The following is a 22366-nucleotide window of genomic DNA, read 5'->3' as shown; positions in this document are numbered from 1 at the left end:
ATATTAAATTATTGTAGCTACCACACTTTTAGGAAAAGCGGACATGTAGCATATCATTATTCGATGCCAATATTTCACAAAAATTTCCCAGAGACGACTTCTATTACCTCCTTCTGATACACCCGAGTTGTGTCATGAAATATTATACTAATATACTAAGTATACTAATATTTATAATATCCTCCACAAAGTAAATCCTTTCCAATCATTCCCCTGATGTATTATACTTTAACTTTGGGTTAAAGTCATGACTGGGTTATCTTACAGTCACTTCCTCTGTTACCACAGTCACCTTTGACCTTCCACTTGGGGGTTTGGGGTCCAGATCACATTCAAGTGGCTTTGAATGGAACACTTATGTTTATGGTTAATTCTATACATCACTCTATACATCGAAGTTCCATATGTCAGCAAGTAAAGATACACAATCACAAAGCTTCACAATATGTTTACATTGTTCATAACACGTTGCCATATTTATCATAGCTACTGTTAGATATCATTATGCCTCTGACTGCCATTTAAATGTCAGTCATTAAAGGTCAATATCTCACAGCATAATATGGGCAAGAAAACATGGAGCAATTATATCAGAAGGATGAGATTTCTGACAATCAACCACTATGAGGTGGCAAAATAATGTGAAGTACAGATAAATGTAGTTTTTGTAGCACTGAGTTCCATTTTCAATTAATCTACATTCTTAATTAATGTACAAATAAAGTGAGCATTTCACGAATGTGTGAGTCTTACCTGTTCTATCAAATGCTCTCGTTCATCCACCAGTTTTCGTAGACGGATTTCTGCAAAGCAGACCAAGAATTTATATCTATACACAGTACATAATGGGTTTTTACATACATAAAGTTTTATACTTTATTTACTCATAAGTGTCTAATATATTAATCATTATTAATCAGCAGTATATTACAGGCATGTCTAGAGATGCCCTCGCTGGTCCTAAAGAGCCAAAGCATTTGAGGGCTCCTGTTTAAAAAACACTCAGTTCTTTTTCCTGAGTTAAATTAAATTTAAAGATGTCTCAGAACTGATACCTACATCTATTCAATACAAAAAGTTCTTCCATGGTTAAAAAAGAAATCAGACTTACAGGAGTAGGAGGAGCCAGGTTTATGGGAAGAAGGATTCAGTGCATGCAAATGAGATCTATATGGGACGTGGAAGGTGAGGATGGATAACATGCAGGAATGTCAGGAGTGAACATGGAACAACAAATACCGCTTCATGCAGCAGGGCCTGTTTACTAAATTCTGTCAGATTTGTTCACATTTATTTAAAATAGTTTAAACAGTCTGTATAAAACACACACACAAATATGAGCCTACTTTACTGATACTTTATTTTAAAGGTCTTCCATCATGACAATACAATCTCCCAGAACTACTGACATTGCTTACAGAATGGGTCAGACTGAATGGTGATATCAGTGAATGGAATGTTAAACAGTTGTAAAACTTTCTTTCTATAAGTGACATTTAATAAGGAACCTGTTATTTTAAAATAGCACATACAAATCAGTATAATGTGAAAAGCCAAAATCCCTGATGGCAATTCTATCAAAAAAAAAAACAAAAAAAACAAAAAAAAACACTTTTATTATTTTATATCATGTGCAAAAAGGTAGCACAATGCTGCACATCATGTAAACTGCCACAGTAATAATAATTAGAAAATAAATAAGCCATATGAATTTCACTGAGCTCCACAATTCATTAAACAAATTTGTTCTAGGACAAAAATGTGTTCTGATGCTTTTAGTAATGTCTACGTAGTATAGGAACCTACATACAGCAAAACATTTAAATGCTGAAATGAGCTGTCTGTTTAGTTTCATTTCAGTTAAATGTGCAAAGGCAGAGAGTTTTTTTTTTTCTTAAAGATTATTCCTTTCTTAAAGATCATTTTGGTGTAGATTTAAGTAAATATACACATTGTGTGACTTGATTTTTCTGCACTCGTGAAGTTATTCAGAATAAGAAGCTTTTCAAACAAATTCTCACTGAAGTGGGGTTTAGTCAGGCTTTTTAAGACTTCATTATTTACTTTTACGGTAACATCTTTGGCACAGTATTAGGACATTTTGCAGTCCTCTTTAGTCTTCCCTTTTCCTTTCTTGCTTTCCCTTTTGGAGCCATTCTTTGCATCTTCCTTGTTTCTCTCAGATGTACCCTCTTTGACTTCCCTGACTTCCTGCTCTCCCATTTTCTGACCTCCTTCTTGCGGAATGACACTATTAGTCTCCTGGTCTAACTCTGCTGTCTCAGGAAGTGTATCATCAATGACCTGTACAATATTTGCCAGACTTGTTTCCTGCTTGGCTCTTTCATAGTGCTCAAAACATATAATTTCTTCATGATCTTGAGATCCTTGTTTCTCATTTCCTGTTACAAAATGTTGCTGACATTTGTTATGATCACCCCCTGTTGTGGCTTTCTGCTCCACAGGTACATCCCTGTCTCTTTCTATTAATGCATTTTGCTCATCTATCTGTAGCTTTTGGTCTTCATGTCCATCTTCAGTATCTGTGAATTGTATTTCACTGGTTATGCAAGTCTGCTCAGCACAACCAGCAATGCTTTTATGTTCTTGCTGACACTCAGGATCTCCAAGCAAATTTCCTTTTGGCCTGATAACCTGCATATTAAACTCAAAAGATTCTCCACACTCCACTTCACCTTCATCCTTTTCTACTTTGAATTCCTGATCTCTGTGTGTTGGCTCCTGTGATTCTTGCTCTTCTTCAGGTACTTCAGCTGTAACTAATGTGTCACCCAGCTGTGTGCCTGTGGATGTTTCTTGCTCTTCTTCAGGTACTACAGCTGTAACTAATGTGTCACCCAGCTGTGTGCCTGTGGATGTTTCTTGCTCTTCTTCACGTACTTCAGCTGTAACTAATGTGTCACTCAGCAGGGGGCCTGTGGATGTTTCTTGCTCTTCTTCACGTACTTCAGCTGTAACTAATGTGTCACTCAGCAGGGGGCCTGTGGATGTTTCTTGCTCTTCTTCAGGTACTACAGCTGTAACTAATGTGTCACCCAGCTGTGTGCCTGTGGATGTTTCTTGCTCTTCTTCAGGTACTTCAGCTGTAACTAATGTGTCACCCAGCTGTGTGCCTGTGGATGTTTCTTGCTCTTCTTCAGGTACTTCAGCTGTAACTAATGTGTCACCCAGCAGGGGGCCTGTGGATGTTTCTTGCTCTTCTTCAGGTACTTCAGCTGTAACTAATGTGTCACCCAGCTGTGTGCCTGTGGATGTTTCTTGCTCTTCTTCAGGTACTTCAGCTGTAACTAATGTGTCACCCAGCAGGGGGCCTGTGGATGTTTCTTGCTCTTCTTCAGGTACTACAGCTGTAACTAATGTGTCACTCAGCAGGGGGCCTGTGGATGTTTCTTGCTCTTCTTCAGGTACTTCAGCTGTAACTAATGTGTCACTCAGCAGGGGGCCTGTGGATGTTTCTTGCTCTTCTTCAGGTACTTCAGCTGTAACTAATGTGTCACTCAGCAGGGGGCCTGTGGATGTTTCTTGCTCTTCTTCAGGTACTACAGCTGTAACTAATGTGTCACTCAGCAGGGGGCCTGTGGATGTTTCTTGCTCTTCTTCAGGTACTTCAGCTGTAACTAATGTGTCACCCAGCTGTGTGCCTGTGGATGTTTCTTGCTCTTCTTCAGGTACTACAGCTGTAACTAATGTGTCACTCAGCAGGGGGCCTGTGGATGTTTCTTGCTCTTCTTCAGGTACTTCAGCTGTAACTAATGTGTCACCCAGCTGTGTGCCTGTGGATGTTCCTGCACTGGTGTAGGTTTCATCAAGATGAATTCTCTCATCAACTGTTCCTATTTTTACTACATCTTTGGTAGTTTCAGTTATATCTTTCTCAGGTTTTACCTCAAAAGAGTTTTCAGATTCAGGAAAATCAGCACAGATGGCCACAATGTCTTTCGGCTCAGCATCATCAGTGTTGCTTAGTAATTTGTATTTAACATTCTGTTCAGAAGCATTTAACTCACCAGTATTACTTTCCAATGGACAGTCATAAGTAGGGATGTCAATATTAATTTCTGTTTTGGAGTCCACAGGTGGGATGGAGTCAGTGCTGCTCATGCAATCAGTCGGATTAACGATTGGTCCTAAAAGGGATTCAGGGCCAGTGTTAGGGCTTTGTAGTTCGAGAGATTCTGCTCCTTTGTCCATCAGGTCATTCCTTTCATCACTATTCAAATTATCTGGTACTTTCTCATTTATTGTTGCTTCCTCTGAATGTACAGAGTTGTGCTCTGAAACTGACACTACCATCTGAACTGAACTGCTCTCTATGAGCTTGTTTTCGTTCTTGTCCACAATTTCTGAACGAACCTCTTTTTCATCACAACTATGCTTTGGTTTCTGTTTATTTTTCTTTTTTTTCTTCTTTTTTTTCCCTGAAACACTGGCACTTTGGGAATTTGATGATGTACCTTTTTCTGCTGATGGCAAACTGTCAGAAACCATTTTGATCTGAGAATCTCCAACCACAGTTTCATCAAGGTGATCTCCATCCTTTTCTGATATCTCACATGTGAATTTTTCTGTGGAATCAGGATTTCCCTCTTTTATAGTCTCACTTCTTTTAACATACAGTGGAATCTTTTGCTGATCTGTCCTCATACCTTCCATAATAATTGCAACAGGTTCTGGTGCTACAACATTACCTTTTGAAACTTCCAATACAAATTGTTCCTCTGCTTCAAATTCAAAAACATTCTGAGGTTTTTCAACATTTTGAATTTTCTCTATGCTGTCATTTAAATAATTCCCAAGACCCCCATCCTCATTTCGCGCTACAACAGGAGATTCAGAAGAACTGCCAGAGGCAGTTGGAGGCAGGTGATTCCCTTGAATTCCATGGTCAAAATCCTGTGGGTTTTGGAACTGGCCACCTCTGGAGCCCCCTACATTTTCATCTCTAAACAGCTGCAACTCCTGAGTGCCTGGGAGATTGATTGAGGAATCAGTGGTAGAGGACATAAGAAAATGTCTCCTGTTTAATCTATACATTTTAATAGGTGAAATTAAAAAAATGAGAAGGAAGTAAGAGAGACTCAGTTTCCAAAGCATAGCTACTGATCAAATGTGAATATTGAAGAGAGAGAAACATGCTGCACCAAAATGTCTAATCTGGTGTTAATCCATCAAAAGCGTGAAAAGCATAAGACAAGATAAAGTCAACTTCACAGTTATTGGGACTCTTCAAGAGACCTGTAAAAATTATTACATAACATAAGAACTATACACCAATCAGCCATAACATTAAAACCACCTGCCTAATATTGTGTAGGTGGCCAGTTCCCTTGTGCTGCCAAAACAGCTCTGTCCCATTGTCCCATTGAGGCATGGACTCCACAAGACCTCTGAAGGTGTGCTGTGGCATCTGGCACCAAGATGTTAGCAGCAGATCCTTTAAGTCCTGTAGGTCGCAAGGTGTGGCCTCCATGGATCAGACTTATTTGTTCAGCACATCCCACTGATGCTTGATCAGACTGAGATCTGGGGAATCTGGAGGCCAAGTCAACACCTTGAACTATTTGTCACAGCCCTCAAACCATTCCTGAACTATTTTTGCATTGTGGCAGGGCACGTTATCCTGCTGAAAGAGGCCACTGCCATTAGGGAATACTGTTGCCATGAAGGAGTGTACTTTATCTGCAACAATGTTTAGGTAGGTGGTACATGTCAAAGTAACAACCACATGAATGCCAGGAGTTTCCCAGCAGAACATTGCCCAGAGCATCACACTGCCTCCACCAGCTTGCCTTCTTCTCATGGTACATCCTGGTGCCATCGCGGCTCTGTGAAGTTGGCACCCCATATGAATAAATTGTCACCAAAACTATATCATTCGTTTGTGCTGGGTTTGTGCTGATTTGTGCTGCAAAAACAAACGTTTGTGCTGGTTTGGCGTTCAAGATATTAAACATTCTTTTTTTGGCTGTGACGTCACTCTCCACCCCATGTCGTCCAAATCGTATCAAATTGGTGCTATTCGTTTGTGCTCGATTTGTGCCGGTTTGTGCTATTAAAACAAACCCAGTAATTACTTTCCTTCCCGAGATATAACAAGAAGAATTTTGGGAGCGGTGACGTCACTCTCCAAACCATATCGTTTAAATCACCCAAAACAGGTGGCGTTCGTTTGTGCTCGAATTGTGCCGGTTTGTGCTGTTAAAAGAAATGCGGTTACAGGGATTTTTTCTTAAATATAACAAACAACTAACCTTCCTTCAGGTGCCGTTACGTCATTCTCTACTCCACGTTGTCTAAATCGCTTCTGTTTTGTGCCGTACAAAGAAACAGCATAACTACCGTAACCAAAGTACCGCAAGAGCATAGTTCTGCGATCAGTACTGTGTAATTCTCGATTCGTTCTCGCGATACTTTGGTGTGTACGCCGATCAGTCTGCGCAGCGCCGCGTGAAGTCTAAACATAGCTAATCTGTAAAGATGGGAACAAGTTGTTGTTTCTTTCTACGGCACAAAACAGAAGCGATTTAGACAACGTGGAGTAGAAATGCGGTAGAAATGATTTGCGGTACAAATCAGCACAAACCCAGCACAAACTAATGGTATAGTTTTGGTGACAATTTATTTATATGGGGTGCCAACTTCACAGAGCCTGCCATCACTTCCCCAGGTAAGTGACGCAACCGCAGCCATTCAGATGATGTAAAAGAAAACGTGACTCATCAGACCAGGCGACCTTCTTCCATTCCTCCATGGTCCAGTTCTGATGCTCATGTGTTCTGACATCTTTCTATCACAGCTAGCATTAACTTTCTCAGCAATTTGTGCTATAGTACCTCTTCTGTTGGATCAGACTAAAGGCTAGCCTTTGCTCCCCACGCACATCAGTGAGCCTTGGGTGCCCATGATCCTGTCGTGGTTCACCAATTGTCTTTCCATGGACCACTTTTGGTAGATACTAACCACTGCATACCGGGAACACCCCACAATACCTGCCATTTTGGAGATGCTCTGACTCAGTCGCCTAGCCATCACAATTTGACCCTTGTCAAAGTCGCTCAGATCCTTATGCTTGTGCATTTTTCCTGCTTCCAACAACTTCGAGAACTGACTGTTCACTTGCTGCCTAATATATCCCCTTGACAAGTGACACTGTAACGAGATATTCAATGTTATTCGCTTCATCTGTGGTTTTAATGTTATGGCTGTTTGGTGTACATGATTCATTCAGTGATTTTCAAGCTCAAATAAAGAGCTGTTGCCTCTGACCAATGTGATCTTGTACACATGAAAAATTGTCATCCATCACCATGGAGGAAAACAAAGAGCTTTGCTGACATGCACAAGCCATTAAGCACAAACACAGATATAATAAACGCTAGTTTACAAAGTTGTCAGGAAAGATAATGAGTGGGCAAAAAGAATCCAAAAAGCATTCATTTTAGAATTGTACAATTTAGTTGATTCTTGTGGTTGTCAATTTCAGTTAACTGTTAAATGCCACTTCCATGACAATAATCTGTTTGAAACAACTGAACAAAAAAGACCTTCCTGAGAGAAACTCACAAAATGCAGCATGTGACTTCACTAAGCATAACTGAAGCTACAATTACAATCATCTGGTGCAGTCAAATGAGACCAAAAACATCTTTATGCCATTAGCAATATTGATATGCTTGGTGACAAAAGGTGAAGAATGCAATGAAAAGCCCCCAAACAATATAGTGGTGGATCATTCATGCTTTAGTACTGTTTTGTGCCTGGTGCCTAGGGCTCTTATACCAGAATATCTTTGCCCAAAACCACATCAATTCTGCCAGAAGGTTAACCTTGGTTGTATGCATAAAATATCACCAAAGCAATTACTGCAGTTGGTAATTATTCACCTCAGAGTGCAAATGTTCACACGAGACCTTCGAAGATACAACTTTTGGATAAGGAGAAAATAGCTTTTGCCATCAGGTACAATTAGAAAAGTTATAGATGCAACATTTCAAGTATCTCATTTCCGGGAGACATACCTTTAGCAACTTTGAAAATACAGACGATGAAACTTTTACACTCAAAAAGCAGGATGGAAATGGGAGTGCATTACAGAAAAACTATTTAAAGCAGAAGGGGAATACAGCTGTGAGAGTTAATATCCAGAAATCACAGTCAAAATGCCAAAGCCCTGAGACGTGCAAAATGCCAAAAGCACCTGTTAGCTTAAGCTAGCAAACTGCAAGAGCAAAAAGAAATCTACTTATATTTGGCCAACAGAAGCTTACCTAATACACTGCTCCCCTGTTGCAATTCAGTGCAGGCTGATCCACCGATCACATTTTCTTCCACTTCCCCATTGGTGCATAAGTCTGGTCCAAGTACAATGCCATGTTTCTGTACAGATTTTTTTTTATGGTGAAATGATTGTTCCAGTCCAAATATTTAGCTTAATATGTTCATGACATTGGTATGTGAGCGGTACGTGAGGGGTATGTGAGGGTACATGAGGGGTATGTCCCACTCCAAAGTGGGATGGTTGAAATGGTTTTCTTCTGAAGTATCACATGGTTAACTTTTTCATATATAATTGTATAAATTAAATGAAAACATTACATGCTGGATGAAATGCAATTCAATCTACAATGTAAATCTACTTCAAAATTAAAGCTACATCTGTCTAAATACCATATATTTTTGCATTTACCCATTTACATTTACCTTTAAAATGTCTTTGAGTTGAACCACCTCATCCCTGAGTTCATCCCGCTCATTTCGAATGGCATCAGAAAACTCCTTCTGTCTTTCTAAGGCCTGAGAAGAACCAAAAAGTGTTTTGGCAAAGATTAAATAGTATACATATATACATACATGCATATACACACACACACACACACACACAGGCTTAATGTTATTTATTACAGCCTGTTCAGGTAATACTGTGCTCTGAGCTAATGTGTTTTTGACTCATTAGATGAACAGCCTCATGTAGCATACCCCAATTTTTTTATCCTTCCATTCAATAGTTTCCTGCAGGTCAGAAATCTCCCTAACAAAGCCCTCTTGTTTGAAGCGTAAATGACGGATCTCCTGGTAGCAGTGTGAAGCAGTATGGAACATGAAGGGTAAGGAAAGAAAGAAGCAAAATAAGGAGCATAGAGGAAAGTGAAAATGCAAAAGATAATAAATCAAGACAAAGGGTTTTAAATGGTAATGAGCTTAAGAGAACTGTCAGACACAGTACTCACAGTCAGTAGCTCTTCACTTTGCTTCAGTGTTTCTTTTTGCTCGCAGAACTGAAACTGCAGTATACTGTGGGCATGCTTCTCTCGCTCCAGATCCTGAAAGGATGGTGCATAGCTTTAAAAGGGGTGTACAAAAGCTATGGCAAGGGTAGCTGTTGCTATTTCTTTTAATTTATGTAGTAAATGCTATTGCCAGAACTCTCATTAGGGCGATATGTATTGCATATCACAATGACGATATGAAGAGCAATTGAATTATGATTATTTTATTAGTCTGACTGGATGTGATACAGAACATGAAAATGAGTGCAATAATGCCAATATTTCTCTCCTTAAAGCAAACAACAAAATTACTATTGTGCATATTAGCAAAATAAAAACAACCTTAGGATGCTATCATCCATGGATCTTTACAGAGTATATATTTTTTTTATTTATGCTTTGCCAACACACAGTAAGGCTGGTCCAAGTGACTTTCAATTCACGTCTTTTGCACTCTACCTAGGGTATAACATAAGGGTGTTGTATGCATTTTAGGTCCTGCTCAGTCTTGGTATTAACAGGCGCCTCTACAAACAGTCTGAATGGGGTCAAATGCGTCTTGTGATCTGATAACTCAGACCACCTGCAGTGGTGGGCTATTATGCATTTGCCCACATTTCATTTGTAGAGAGAACAGGAATGTGTCCTGATCTATCCCCGACAACATCAAGAGTTATTTAGAACCTAGCGTTGCCAAGTTTCCAGTTTTCTGACAGAATCAAGCTATTTTTAAATTATCCAGCCACACTTTTTGTCCACAACTTATTATTTGCATGTTGAATACATTATATTACTTCAAAATCTATATTAAAAGGTGCACACAGGGCACATGCAGTCTCCTCTGCTCACACACGTACCATTTTCAACATAAGCTCCACCTTTTGAATGAAATGTTTTACTACTGCTTCATTGTGAAAAACTGCTACATTGAGCATGCTGTTACTTATGAAAATTACAATTATTTTCACATTGAGCTTTATGTTGGAGTTTAAAACAGTGTATAAGGTTTAAGGCTCACAACAAATTAGGTGACCTTTCAGTGTATCAATGTATAAAATCATCAATTTTTATGGTATCATTTTCTTTATTCACCTTTTACTGTATATTTATTTATTTTATTCTATTTTATTTCTTTATTTACTTTTTTCACTCCATCATAACGTTAGTGATCCATGATGTATAGATGTGGAATGTACAGACTTGGTTTGATAGGACAGCTGGGGAGGGAAGGGGTTTGTATAAATATTCCATTTTCAAAAATTTTCATTGACATGAAAACTGAAAAAGAAATATACAGGCGCAGAAGGGCTCATAATACGGAGTATACAACACATGGTAGCTTGAGACATACCAGATCGGTCACTTAGTGCTGACTCTAATAAAGTGTTGCACAGCCTATGTACACTTGTACACTGCCTGAATCCGTCCTCCTTTCACATCTTAGTTGAATGACTGGTCTTATTTGTCTTAATTTATGAATTTATTTTGGCTTACTTTCTTTATTTTTTTATATTGAATATTTCTTTAGTTAATGCCATTAATATGAATTGAATGGCTTTTTATTAAAGGTTCAGTAAATTTCTGTGCGTAGCTGAAATACACAAGCTATTGAAAGTTGAGAGCATAATCCATATATAAATGTGGAGTAACTTTTTGTGATTTGTATGACTTGAAGCTGATGAAAGTTAGTTAGTTAAAAATTAGTTAATCTTCTTATGTGTAAATATACACAGGGGCAGATTTAGTCATTTTGGGGCACAAGGCAAACACAGACTTGGGGCCCTCCACATCTCTTGTTCCACCCTTTTGTCACTCCTTATTTATCTAAGACCTACTTGTAATTTCTTCTCAGCACTCCTCACACAGTGATGATGTCCTCACTAGCATTGCTATTGCTAGCACGCGTAGTCTCGCAAGATTTGACTTCGGCTTCTTTCTGCTCTTCAGCTTTTGCGTCGTCAGTACGTGTCACAAAAAAGCTTGTTATCTTTGGCAACTTTGCTATAATCCTTTTGTTTTCCTCCCGCTTCCTCCTTTTCTCAGCACGCTTGGATAGTTTTGCTTCATTTTCACAGAAATTCGCTCCATCTACTTTGAACACTGTCTGTCTGTCACTTCCGCAGCTGCACAGTAATGTGAGATAATGGAATTGTCCAATGGAATAGGGGTGCACCCTCCTGTGCAACACTAAAAAATGAAGCATTCCGATGCCATTTTAGCAATAGAGTTTTAAAAATATATAATTTGCGTTAAGTAAAAAAAACCTTAACTATAAGTTAATATGGGTTTTGGGGGCCCTAGGTAGCTGGGGGCCCAAGGCAATTGCCGACCTTTGCCTAATGGTTAAGTCCGCCCCTGAATATACACTAACTCAGGAGCACGAGTAGTATACAAAAGTTTTTCTGAAATTACAGGATTTTCACCAATACCAGATTTCTTGTGTAAACGCTCCTATGAACACTTTACATAAAAATCTGTCCGTATCCAGCTTTATAAATCTTTTAGTAAATTTGTGTGTAAATGCTCATGTAAGCAAAAAAAAACTAAAATTTCCACTGGATTTACAAAAGTTTTGGAACCACTGATTTTATTCATACTCGCGTGTGTTTGTTGATCACCCGTAAAGTGCATTCGTGACACAGCTCATTTGCATGTAGCGACACCCACAAAACTCTATAAAAGTGCACAGACAGCTGAGAGCACGAAATGAAGAGTGAAGGCTGAAGGGCAGTGGAAGTTACTTTGACTCACTTCTATGCCAATATTAATACATAATATTAAGAATAAAAACCAAGCGCTAAATCTTCTTGTCAGCTTTGTTTACAGCTCTGCTCCTTAATGGGTTCTTCATAGGAACACTCAATAATAAAAATAATATTAATCATGCAGGCCTAACTCTCATTAGAACATACCTTACTCTTCTCCTCACACTCTCGCCGAGTCTCAGCAAGAAGCTCCTCTAGCTCCATCAGCGAGTCTTTCAAAGTGTCCACCTCATACATCAGATTGGATTTCTCATTATCCAACTGAGCATTGGACACCATGGCCTTGCGATATTTCCCCTCCATCTCTGCCAGAGAATCCTAAAAGCAGTATAAAAGCATGAGCACTTTTTAGGCATAAGCACACACATTGAATTACATAATTATAAAGTAGATGCAAATACACACAGACACAATGGAAGGCATGAGCAGGGCTCTGCAGTGTGTGTTTTAGGCCATAAACATGAGAACAAAGAAGAAAGTCAGGATAATGACTGCTAAAATTAGGCTTATAACACAAGGTAATGAAAATGGCAAAAGGCCCAGGTAGTGTATAGTGAATAGTAATGTACACATCTTAATAATGATCAATTACCAAATTTTTGTAGACGCTAAGAGTTATACAATAAAGGGTTGTTAATTTAATAATAATATTATCATTTGTTAGGGGCTTTTTAGGTTGGTGTGCTACTTTACCATATTCCGCTACTCAAATATGGTAAATGAACACTAATTTGCTGTTAAAATTACAGTAAAACCCCATCATGCTAGCAGAAATTGGCATTATAATAATGGTATTAATTTGATAAAAAAAAGTTATTTAAGTGAATTATGAGGCTTCAGCATTAAATAGCTCTGTACAATGACATCAGAATAATGTGACTTATACAAATGGCAGCATAGGTAGGTCCACAAATAAGGTCTATAAAAAGTTATTGCTATTTTAGCTGTCTACTACAGTATATCAGAGCTGAAATTAAATAATGAATATGAGCTGAAAGTGTGGAGCAATATACTGTGGTAGTCAGCTAAAATAACAGTAAATTTGTCAATGTCCAAATATTTACAGTCTTGAATGCATATATTTATTTTTCTTTCTAAGCAGACTGGATTTATAGTGATGTGTCTTGTATTCGTATTAATTAGCTGGAAAACACGATACATAAACTGAGTGTGAAAATAATGTATATCTGATTTTCTTTGTTAACAATGAGGAAAGCAGTATGTTTTTTTTTATTATTAATTCTTCAATGCCGCTGAAATGGCTTCCAAACACATTTGTGTACACAGAAAAAGAAAACCTGCAATAACTTAAACACACACACACACACACACACACACACACACACAAAAAAACACCCTAGTTTCCACATTGCCTTGACTGTGCAGTTTACCTTGATTTCTTTGAGGCTCTGCATGTACTTGGCCTCCACATCATGGATCTGATCCTTAAGTTCATGAATCTCCTAAATAAACAGTATGGAAGAGTGAGAGGAAAGAGCCTGAAGCTCTAGTCTTAATGCAGAAGTATTCAGATCCTACTTAAAATGTTTGTTTCTTAGTGTTGATTTATGTTTGTGAGTGTTGACAAACGATCCTCAAGTGCAGAGTACACAACTACAAATTATCATGATCCAGTCTGTTGCTTCTTCTATATATTTTCTGTAATAAAGAAACAGTGAGACTTTGATCTTCATATTTTGTTTTCTGTAAATTGTGGTTTGGCAAATGTCACACTGCCCTCTAGTGTATACACTCATAGGAGTATGTTGAAAGATACCCATGTTAACGTTTGCGTACTAAGGCAGAACTTAAATCAGCCCTTCATCTTTACTATTTGCAGGGTATCATGGATTAACTTCCAGCAATCATGTGACTTTACTTCAGACCGCTTAAGCAGATATGGCTTACATACAGAGCACACACTAAAACATACAGCACAGAACACACATGCAAGATTATTATCAGATTCTCAACACATCTACACTCAACATCTACACTCGCACAGCACATTGACTACTAGGAGCTATGACTGTGCATGTTAATTGTCCAGAAAAATTTTTTAGTTTTATTTACAGTTGTGGTCATAAGTTTACATACGCCTTGTAGAATCCGCAAAATGTTAATAATTAAAAAAATAATAATAAGAGGGCTCATAAAAATTGCATTTTGTATTTTATTTAGTTCTGCCCTGGATAAGCTATTTGACATAACAGATGTTAATTTACTCAAATGAACCAGTTCAGAAGTTTACATACGCTGATTTCTTAATACTGTGTGTGTTACCTGGATAACCAGCGACTGTTTTTATGTTTTGTGATTGTTGTTCATGAGGCCCTTTTTTGTTTTTAGCAGGTAAACTGAACACTGTTCTTCAGAAAAATCCTCCAAACATTATTTGGCTTTCCAGCATTTTCTGCATATTCGATCCCTTTCCAGCAGCGGCTATATGATTTTGAGATCCATTTTTTCACACTGAGGACAACTGATGGACTGTACACAACTATTACAAAAGGTGCAAACATTCACTGATGCTCAAGAAGGCAACACACTACATTAAGAGCCAGGGGGGTGTAAACTTTTGAACAGGATGTTCGGTGTAAATTGTTTTGTCTTCCGGGAAACATGTAAATATCTTATGTAGCTTCTGAAGGGCAGTACTAAATGAAAAAATAAGATCTTTAAACAAAATAATAACAAATTCAACATCATATAGCCATTGTTGGAAAGGGGTCAAATATGCAGAACATTATATTTACTAGTCCAGTGCAAGAAAGCACAGAAATGAATAATCCACTCTCCAGATGCTTGAAGCATACAGGCCACAGCCAGTGTAAATAGCCTAGCCACTTCACAAAGCTGGCTTTATGAAGAGTGCTGAGGTTTAAAAAAAAAAAAAAAAGCCATTATTGAAAAAAACAATATTGAAAGTGCAAAGCCTGCAGTTGCTTTGCATACAGAGAGATAGATGTACTTTCAGTGTCTGTGCCTCATTCTCTAAGTTTGAGGCCCCACTGTGGAAAAACGTGAAGGTAAATGAAAGGAGGAAAATAAGTCTGAAAGATGGTGTTTTAAAGTCTCAGAATGAAATCTGTTGGCTAGTGCTGCAATTTTTTAAGGAAGCCCTAGGCACTCTCACAAGGTGGGGTTTTACGTTAGACACCAAGGAGGCACAAAATCACAAATGATGAACCCCAGCATACTAGCATGGTAACTGCAATAGGTTAGACAGTTTTGTGAGTGCATGTGCTCTGTCTATATGAGACTTGTATGTAGAAAAGTGGTGTGACTAAGATGCAAAACATTGGGGATAAACCTATAATCTTGCACCAGGAGCATTGTTTTGGAATTTGGAGCTGACTAGAATCATCTCTTGGTCTACCCTAAAAGTGTACATAGCTGCATTTTCTGTGCAACAGGGACAGATTGACAGTTTGCTGTTTGGAGTGCATAAATAATCAAATAAATAAAGAAACGGAATATCTCCGACCTCCACACAAAACAGTGTTTTCACAATGAGACCAAGACTTGGTGTTAAACAATTTGTACAACTTGCCATATGAAGCAATTAAAGACACAGATATAAAGTGGCTTATACAAGAGAGACATTTTTACTGGCCACCATGGCCAGACAAATTGGTAAATTTCATGCAATGATGGACAATGCAATGTCTGTGTTAGAGATAGCAGTTCAAACATGTCACTTTGTGGCTGGACCCAAAGATATTGACAAGATATTGCCAAAGATATTGACAACACAGTCTCAATTTTACAGACTGAATGCTGCTGAGTTTGAGTGATTCTCTCCCTCAACACAAAGCATTATCTAAATACTGAGTGTTTCTTATCCTCAGTCAAGAGCAGTATCAATACTTGATTTTCATTCTTGTAGCATTTACTTTACCATAGCAATTATACAGTAATTATTATTACTATTATTATTATTGAACTTTATTTTATTATTTAAAATAATGTGATACAACTGTGATCCTTCTGTGTTTACCCATACTACTGGTACTAACTGTATGAATAAAGTAATAAATGGCTAAAAAAAAAAAGAGATTGAGGCAGCGTTGGATAAAGTAGTAGAGGGTACCTTAGAGAGGTACCAGAGAGGGTACCTTAAGATCCTGTAAGGATGCCTCTGTATCTGCAGTGACAGATGAACCGCCACTTCCTTTGCGTGAGGAAGCCCCACCCAGTGAAGTCAGAGTGGCAGTGGATAGAGTAGATGCTCGAGAAGAGCCCTTAAAAGAAAACCAATGAATCCATGAATTACATCGGTCAATTACAGATGTTAATACCAACCTTTCGTTAGAACTTTAAATATTAGCAAAAACCAAGAAGAAAAAGTATCTTTGCTAACCTTTTCGAAAAAATCTCTGTCCAATCCATCATCCAACTGTAAGCAGAACAAAAAAAAATAAAAAACCCAGAAATTGCAGTCATGCCACTTTTTTAAAATCATGTATTTCCTAAGACAGCAAATACAGATATGTAAATATCAAATAGGTTCTCTACATGAAAACGAATGACACTGAAATTATTTTTCAGGTATGAACAAAGGTGTAAGCTCTCATAAGCCTTTATGAGATTTTGTGGACTATTCAGTGGGTATAGAAAATAATGACACCCTTTCAAAATGTTCATATTTTGTTGCTTTACAGCCTCAAATGAAAACACAAAAAACAGGATTTTTCCAGCTTTATCTTCGAGTCATTCCATAGATTTTCAGTAGACTTGAAGTTTGGGCTCTGACTAGAACACGCAAGGACATTCACCTTTTTCTCTTTTAGCCACTGTATGGTCAATTTAGTGCTGTGCTTCATGTCGTGTTGAAGGGTGAACCTTCTTCACATCCTCAACTTTCTAGTGTCCCAGTCCCTGCTGAAGAGAAACACTCCCATAAACAGGATGCTACCTCTGGAGGCATGGTGAGCTGTATAGACTTTCTGCCAGATGTACTGTTTGGCAACGTGGCATATTTAGTCTTATCTGACCGTAATGCCATTTTCCATTTGGCTTTTTCCACTTCACAATCTTCAAGTTGCTTTTTGCAAAACTCAGATGAGACTTAAAGTGGCTTTTCTTGTGGAATGGCTTTTTTTTTTTTTTTTTTTTTTGCAACCCTCCCATACAAGCCAGATTTGTGGAGCATTTGTGATATTGTTGTCACATGCACACAATGACCATTCTTTGCCATAAAATCTTCTAACTCCTTCAAAGTTGCCATTGGCCTCTTGGTAGCCTCTCAACAGTTTCTTCCTCACTCTGCCATCCAATCTGGAGGTAGCAAACTCTTTCTACTTCTTAATTATGGATTTTAACTGTGCTCCCAGGGATGGAAATCCTTTTGTAAATCTCCAAGTTCGCTTGAAAGTGCCTTGCCACCTATAGTAGATGTTTGCTTTTTAATAAAACAACCAAGCCCTGGAGTTCACTAGGAATAGCTCCTTTTATTCTGAACTAAACAAAATAATTACAATTGTGATGGAAGCCTCTAACCTTGGTGTGTGTGATCAAGAATGTGATTATTTTTCACCTGATTAAGTTACAAATGATTCCCTAAGAGGGTGATCTTTTATCAAAGTTATTTTAGTATTTTTTAAAATCATTATTATTTTTCATAAATGCTGGAAGTTTTCTCTTGCATGGATGTTGTATGGTGGAATGAATAAATAAAGTTGGAAAAATCCTGTTTGTTTGTGTTTTCATTTCAGGCTATAAAAAGTGAACATTTTGAAAGGAGGTCATTCTTTTCTATACCCACTGTACCAATACCCTATCATGCCCCCCAACTATCGCCAACTGACAATAGCTTCTGGTTGTGACTCTTGCAGCTGACTCAGGGAAAAAGAAGGAGCCACGGCCAGAAATGTGTACCGTATGCAATGTACCCATTCATGTTTTGTGAGTGAAGACATTCCATACATGGAAGACTAGCATGTTTTTTTCCAACACGGACAAGGGAAGCTAAATTGCATCAGAGAAAGATGTTTTGTTGCTCTGCTTCCAAGTCAGACAACACAGGCTATTAAGGTTCATATGATACAAAATAGGCTAATAGGAAGCAAATGCAATGAGATACAACACAATTTATTTTTGTCAATCTTAAAGCCACAGACATCATGCTTTTCTAAATGTCTGACTTGACAGCCATTGTGATAGATTCCATCTCTCAGCAATTCTTGATACTATCGTCAATCATCTCATGCCTAGTAGGTTCTTCCCATTTCATGCAGACATTGTATTCTCAGTTTTCCTAAAGCAAGTGTTTCATGCAAATAATAAAAACAATATGATCTTCCAGCATCCAAGACACAAACACAACAATACCATGCAGCTAGTGCAATCACCAAACTCCTGTTTCAGCTGGAACATATTATTCCGAAACCATTATTTTATTTCACACCATAAAAAACAAACAGTCACACACTGAGCTATATGCCACTCACGTTTGGCACGTCAGGAATGGTCACATGATCCAAGTCTCTGGAAAGGCCACCGCTGCTAGCTGACTTTCGCAAAAAACTGGCCACCGAGCTGCTGCTATTTTCCTGGAAACCACCAGGAGACACCAAAAATATACACAGACATACACACACAGGGTTTTAGCTACAAGAACATCCATAGAGAACAATAAAATCACACAGATCCGCTATCCTAGCATTTTAGTCACGTGATTTGTTTCTGTGTGGCCGCCATGTTTGGGACCGAATTTCAGGCTTTGCTGCACAACGAAACATAAGTAGAGGTGAAAGATTGCTACAATTACTCACCTTTCTTTGAAGAAGAATAAAACAAAGTCAGTAAAATAAGCTGTGATCCATATGTTCTTTCCCTCGAACTGCTGATTCCAATTAAACTGGAAGAACTTACCAAAATTGCATTTTCCTGATAAATATATAATTACCTCATGAACAACCATCTCCCTATAGAGTGCCTCAAAGCATTTAAGAGCACAGAAGCCAAGTGGTTCTTCACATCTGGGTGGGAAAAGGATCCCAGGGTGTTAGACAGAAGAATAAACTCTGTCATTTTAGGGAGGGTAAGTTAATATCAGCTAACTAACTCAAATTTGCTAGTGTTACCAATATTTGCTGCTGCGATGAACTTAATAGTTGTCAAGAACATAGCATGATGGGTAATATAGCTGGTGAAACTTGTCTGTGAAGATTTAACTGCACGAATTGGGGAGAAGCAAATATTCAAGGTAACACTAAATAACATAGCTCAGAAAATGTTTTGTTTCAACAGATGTGGTTAACAAATGTAGCTTGGGAGCTCAGGAGCTCCCTGCACAGCTAATACGGCTAATGTTAGTGTACTTCTTAAAGCAATAACATTAGCTAATGCAGGATAGTGTTAACTGATGGCATATCTGAAGTAAACGCTAATTACACAGTGGGGAGAGTTCTGTTGGGGTCAAGTGGTGCCTCTTTATGGCGCCAATCTACTTATAATGATGGTAAAATAAAATGTTATTCCCTTGCTTGTTTAATGTTATTGCTACCAAAATCATAGCAAATTGAAGGCATCTCATTAGTGCAGTCAGCCCCCCATTCGGTCCTCAAAATTGCAGCAATTATACAATGTGATGTCACAGTAAACGTTAGAATACATTTCATCATAAATCCTGATGCCTAAATGAGATGCTAACAAGACACGGGTAAATATGACTAGAAGATGAGTGACACTCAGACCGAAACGGAAGCTCACCACTGGGCTAGCACATCTGGAACTTGCCGCGGATGATGTCCGGGAGCTTGAGCCCAAAAGGCCACTATACTCTGACAACTAGGGGAATGTGAACACACGCACACACTTCATTTACTGAAACCAAAAATGGGGCTGGGGTTACTTGGGTCAACTGTAGCATTTTGGTAAATGGTGATTCCTCCCAACAATCCATAGTCAATCCATGACAGAGATGCACCAATCCAATACAGTCCAGAATTTTAACATCAAATCAGCTGCTTCCAATCAGAGTTTGAAACTGTTATTTAGAAAATGTTAGAAAAGGATATCACTATACCTGTTATATCTCAGAAAGCACATTCTGAAATAATTTTCATGATATTGATATTATATTGTCATATTGCCAAGATCATGAACAGAAGCTGGCAGAGTGCAGGGAAGCTGGTTATCAAATCTGTATCAGCCAAATAACTGATTCTTACTCTCAATATTGGCGGGAGAAAGAAATGGTGCATCCCTAGTCTGCAAATATTCAAAAAGTACTAAATAAGTCAGTAGATTAAATAGATTAAAAAGCTAACAAATAAAAGGTGACATTAGTACAGTGACAATCGCATACACATGCTTATATTTGTTTATGTAATATTGCAATGGCAACAATACATGCACATGTGGCCAGGATTTTATAGACACCTGACCATCACACCCATATGTACCTGTTGAACATCCCATTCCAGATTTACTCCCCCTTTGCTGTTATAATAATCTCCACTCTTCTGGGAAGGCTTTCCACTAGATGTTGGAGCGTGGCTGTGGGGATTTGTGTTCATTCAGCTACAAGAGCATTAGTGAGATCAGGCACTGATGTTGGTGAGGAGGTCTGGGGTTCAGTCGGTGTTCCAGTTCATCCCAAAGGTGTTCAGTGGGGTTGAGGTCAGGGCTCTGTGCAGGACACTCGAGTTCTTCCACTCCAACCTTCACACACCATGTCTTCATGGAGCTCGCTTTGTGCACAGGGGCATTGTCATGCTGGAACAGGTTTAGGCCTCTTAGTTCCAGTGAAAGAAATGCTACAAATTCATTCTAGACTATTGTGCGCTTCATACTTTGAGGAAACTGTTTGCGGAAGAACCATATGTGGGTGTGATGTTCAGGTGTCCACAAACCTTTGGCCACATAGTGTTGAACATTGAATTCTGTCATGCTGAATATGTCATATAGAATTCCCGAATCTGACTGGGCAGCAGGTGTTGATTTTTTTTTTTTATATATATATACCACAGTACTGGTGAGTTCTCAAATCATTAAAATGCATTAAAATTTTTTATAACAGCACAGCTCTGACAGTAGCTCCAGCTACTCGTTCTAATATGTTGTTGTTCCTATAGTAACAGCTAGGCTAATAAAAACGGATTAAAACATGCTGTCATTTAACAAAGAAAAACATACAATCATTGATATTGTGAAGCTTTCTTTTAAGAGTCATTTATGTACCAAAAAAGTCAGTTATTAATAAATTAAAAATTGTAATCATTGGCAAATCACTGTGGTATAAGAGGAATAACATGTGATGGAATGTTCTGTTACAGGAAAATAATCCACTTCAGGGTGTTAATTTGGCCTCGAGTCAGGCCATATCCCACCACCCAGTTGTGGATAATTTTCCTATAAAAGCACGCCCCCTTACATGATGTCCACTGATGGAAAATAATGATGTTTTTTTGCAAAGGAAGCACTGTTAGTTTGCATACAAGGAAAAGAACACATCAGATATTTTTCTTACAGTACGGGTACTGGAGCGCAGAGAGCTACTGCAGAGACTGTTTTCATATAAAGATCCCTAATAAGCATGAAAGAAACATGACAGAGAGAACATACACAAATACATTCTTTGGCTGACTAATTTATTATTAAATATTCTTAATTTATGCACCCTCATTCAGACCTAATTTAGTGTAGGCAATCCACCTACTGGCATGTTTTTGTGAGGTAGGAGGAAAACAGAGGAAACCCAGAGAAAACCCACAGGGACACAGTAAGAACCTGCAAAACTCCATAGATAGTAACCAGAACTCAGGATTGAATCAGGGACCAGGGAGCAGCGAGGTGAAAACACAACCCGCTGTGCCACCATGCTGCCCAGATAAGACGTATTACATATAATTGGCAGTTAATATTAATCCGTTTTGAAATTATTCTAGATAGATAGCTAATATTAATATAACTAATTATTATTACGTATACAGCACACACATCACAAAATGTTCTGTGAGCTATATGTAATGATATATTTCTACCACGAAAATCCCCTTAAGGTCACATACCTCTAGGAACATCTGCACACCTGCGGCAGCAGCATAATACATAAAATCATGCAGATACAGGTCAAGAGCGTCAGTTAATGTTCACATCAAACATCAGAATAAAGAAAAACTGATCTCTGTGACTGTAGTCAAGTTTACTTTTTGCCCTTGATACCATGGGAAAGTCCAAGCAAGGAGCAATTTTCAAACAACTGCAGATACAACAAGCATCTGTACAAACAATTGTATGCAAATATGAAAATCTTGGCTGCGCATTGTAGCCACCTTCTGGCACATCATTTGCCGGATATAAAAT

At 38.3% G+C, this 22366-nt stretch overlaps 1 protein-coding gene across 28 annotated transcripts in view; it reads right to left on the bottom strand.

The window, feature by feature from the left end:
* The window catches only part of lrrfip1a (leucine rich repeat (in FLII) interacting protein 1a), a 52018-nt gene that overhangs the window by 5868 nt on the left and 23784 nt on the right, over positions 1 to 22366 (bottom strand). For 10 of the 28 annotated variants that reach the window (XM_053234191.1, XM_053234197.1, XM_053234199.1 and 7 more), the window contains 12 exons: positions 21531 to 21587; positions 19769 to 19846; positions 18505 to 18606; positions 16416 to 16451; positions 16171 to 16296; positions 13444 to 13515; positions 12200 to 12370; positions 9249 to 9341; positions 8998 to 9090; positions 8722 to 8814; positions 8289 to 8397; positions 1343 to 4988 (listed from right to left, as the gene is read on the bottom strand). In XM_053234191.1, the coding sequence (XP_053090166.1) occupies positions 2092 to 4988; positions 8289 to 8397; positions 8722 to 8814; positions 8998 to 9090; positions 9249 to 9341; positions 12200 to 12370; positions 13444 to 13515; positions 16171 to 16296; positions 16416 to 16451; positions 18505 to 18606; positions 19769 to 19846; positions 21531 to 21587 (3927 nt within the window). In that variant the 3' untranslated portion in view covers positions 1343 to 2091. The other 18 variants (XM_053234189.1, XM_053234198.1, XM_053234192.1 and 15 more) reach the window with 6 other exon arrangements.

Source organism: Pangasianodon hypophthalmus, chromosome 5 (genome assembly GCF_027358585.1).
Source record: "Pangasianodon hypophthalmus isolate fPanHyp1 chromosome 5, fPanHyp1.pri, whole genome shotgun sequence".
In the NCBI taxonomy this organism is placed as follows: domain Eukaryota; kingdom Metazoa; phylum Chordata; class Actinopteri; order Siluriformes; family Pangasiidae; genus Pangasianodon; species Pangasianodon hypophthalmus.
This window is presented reverse-complemented; position numbering and strand designations above follow the sequence as displayed.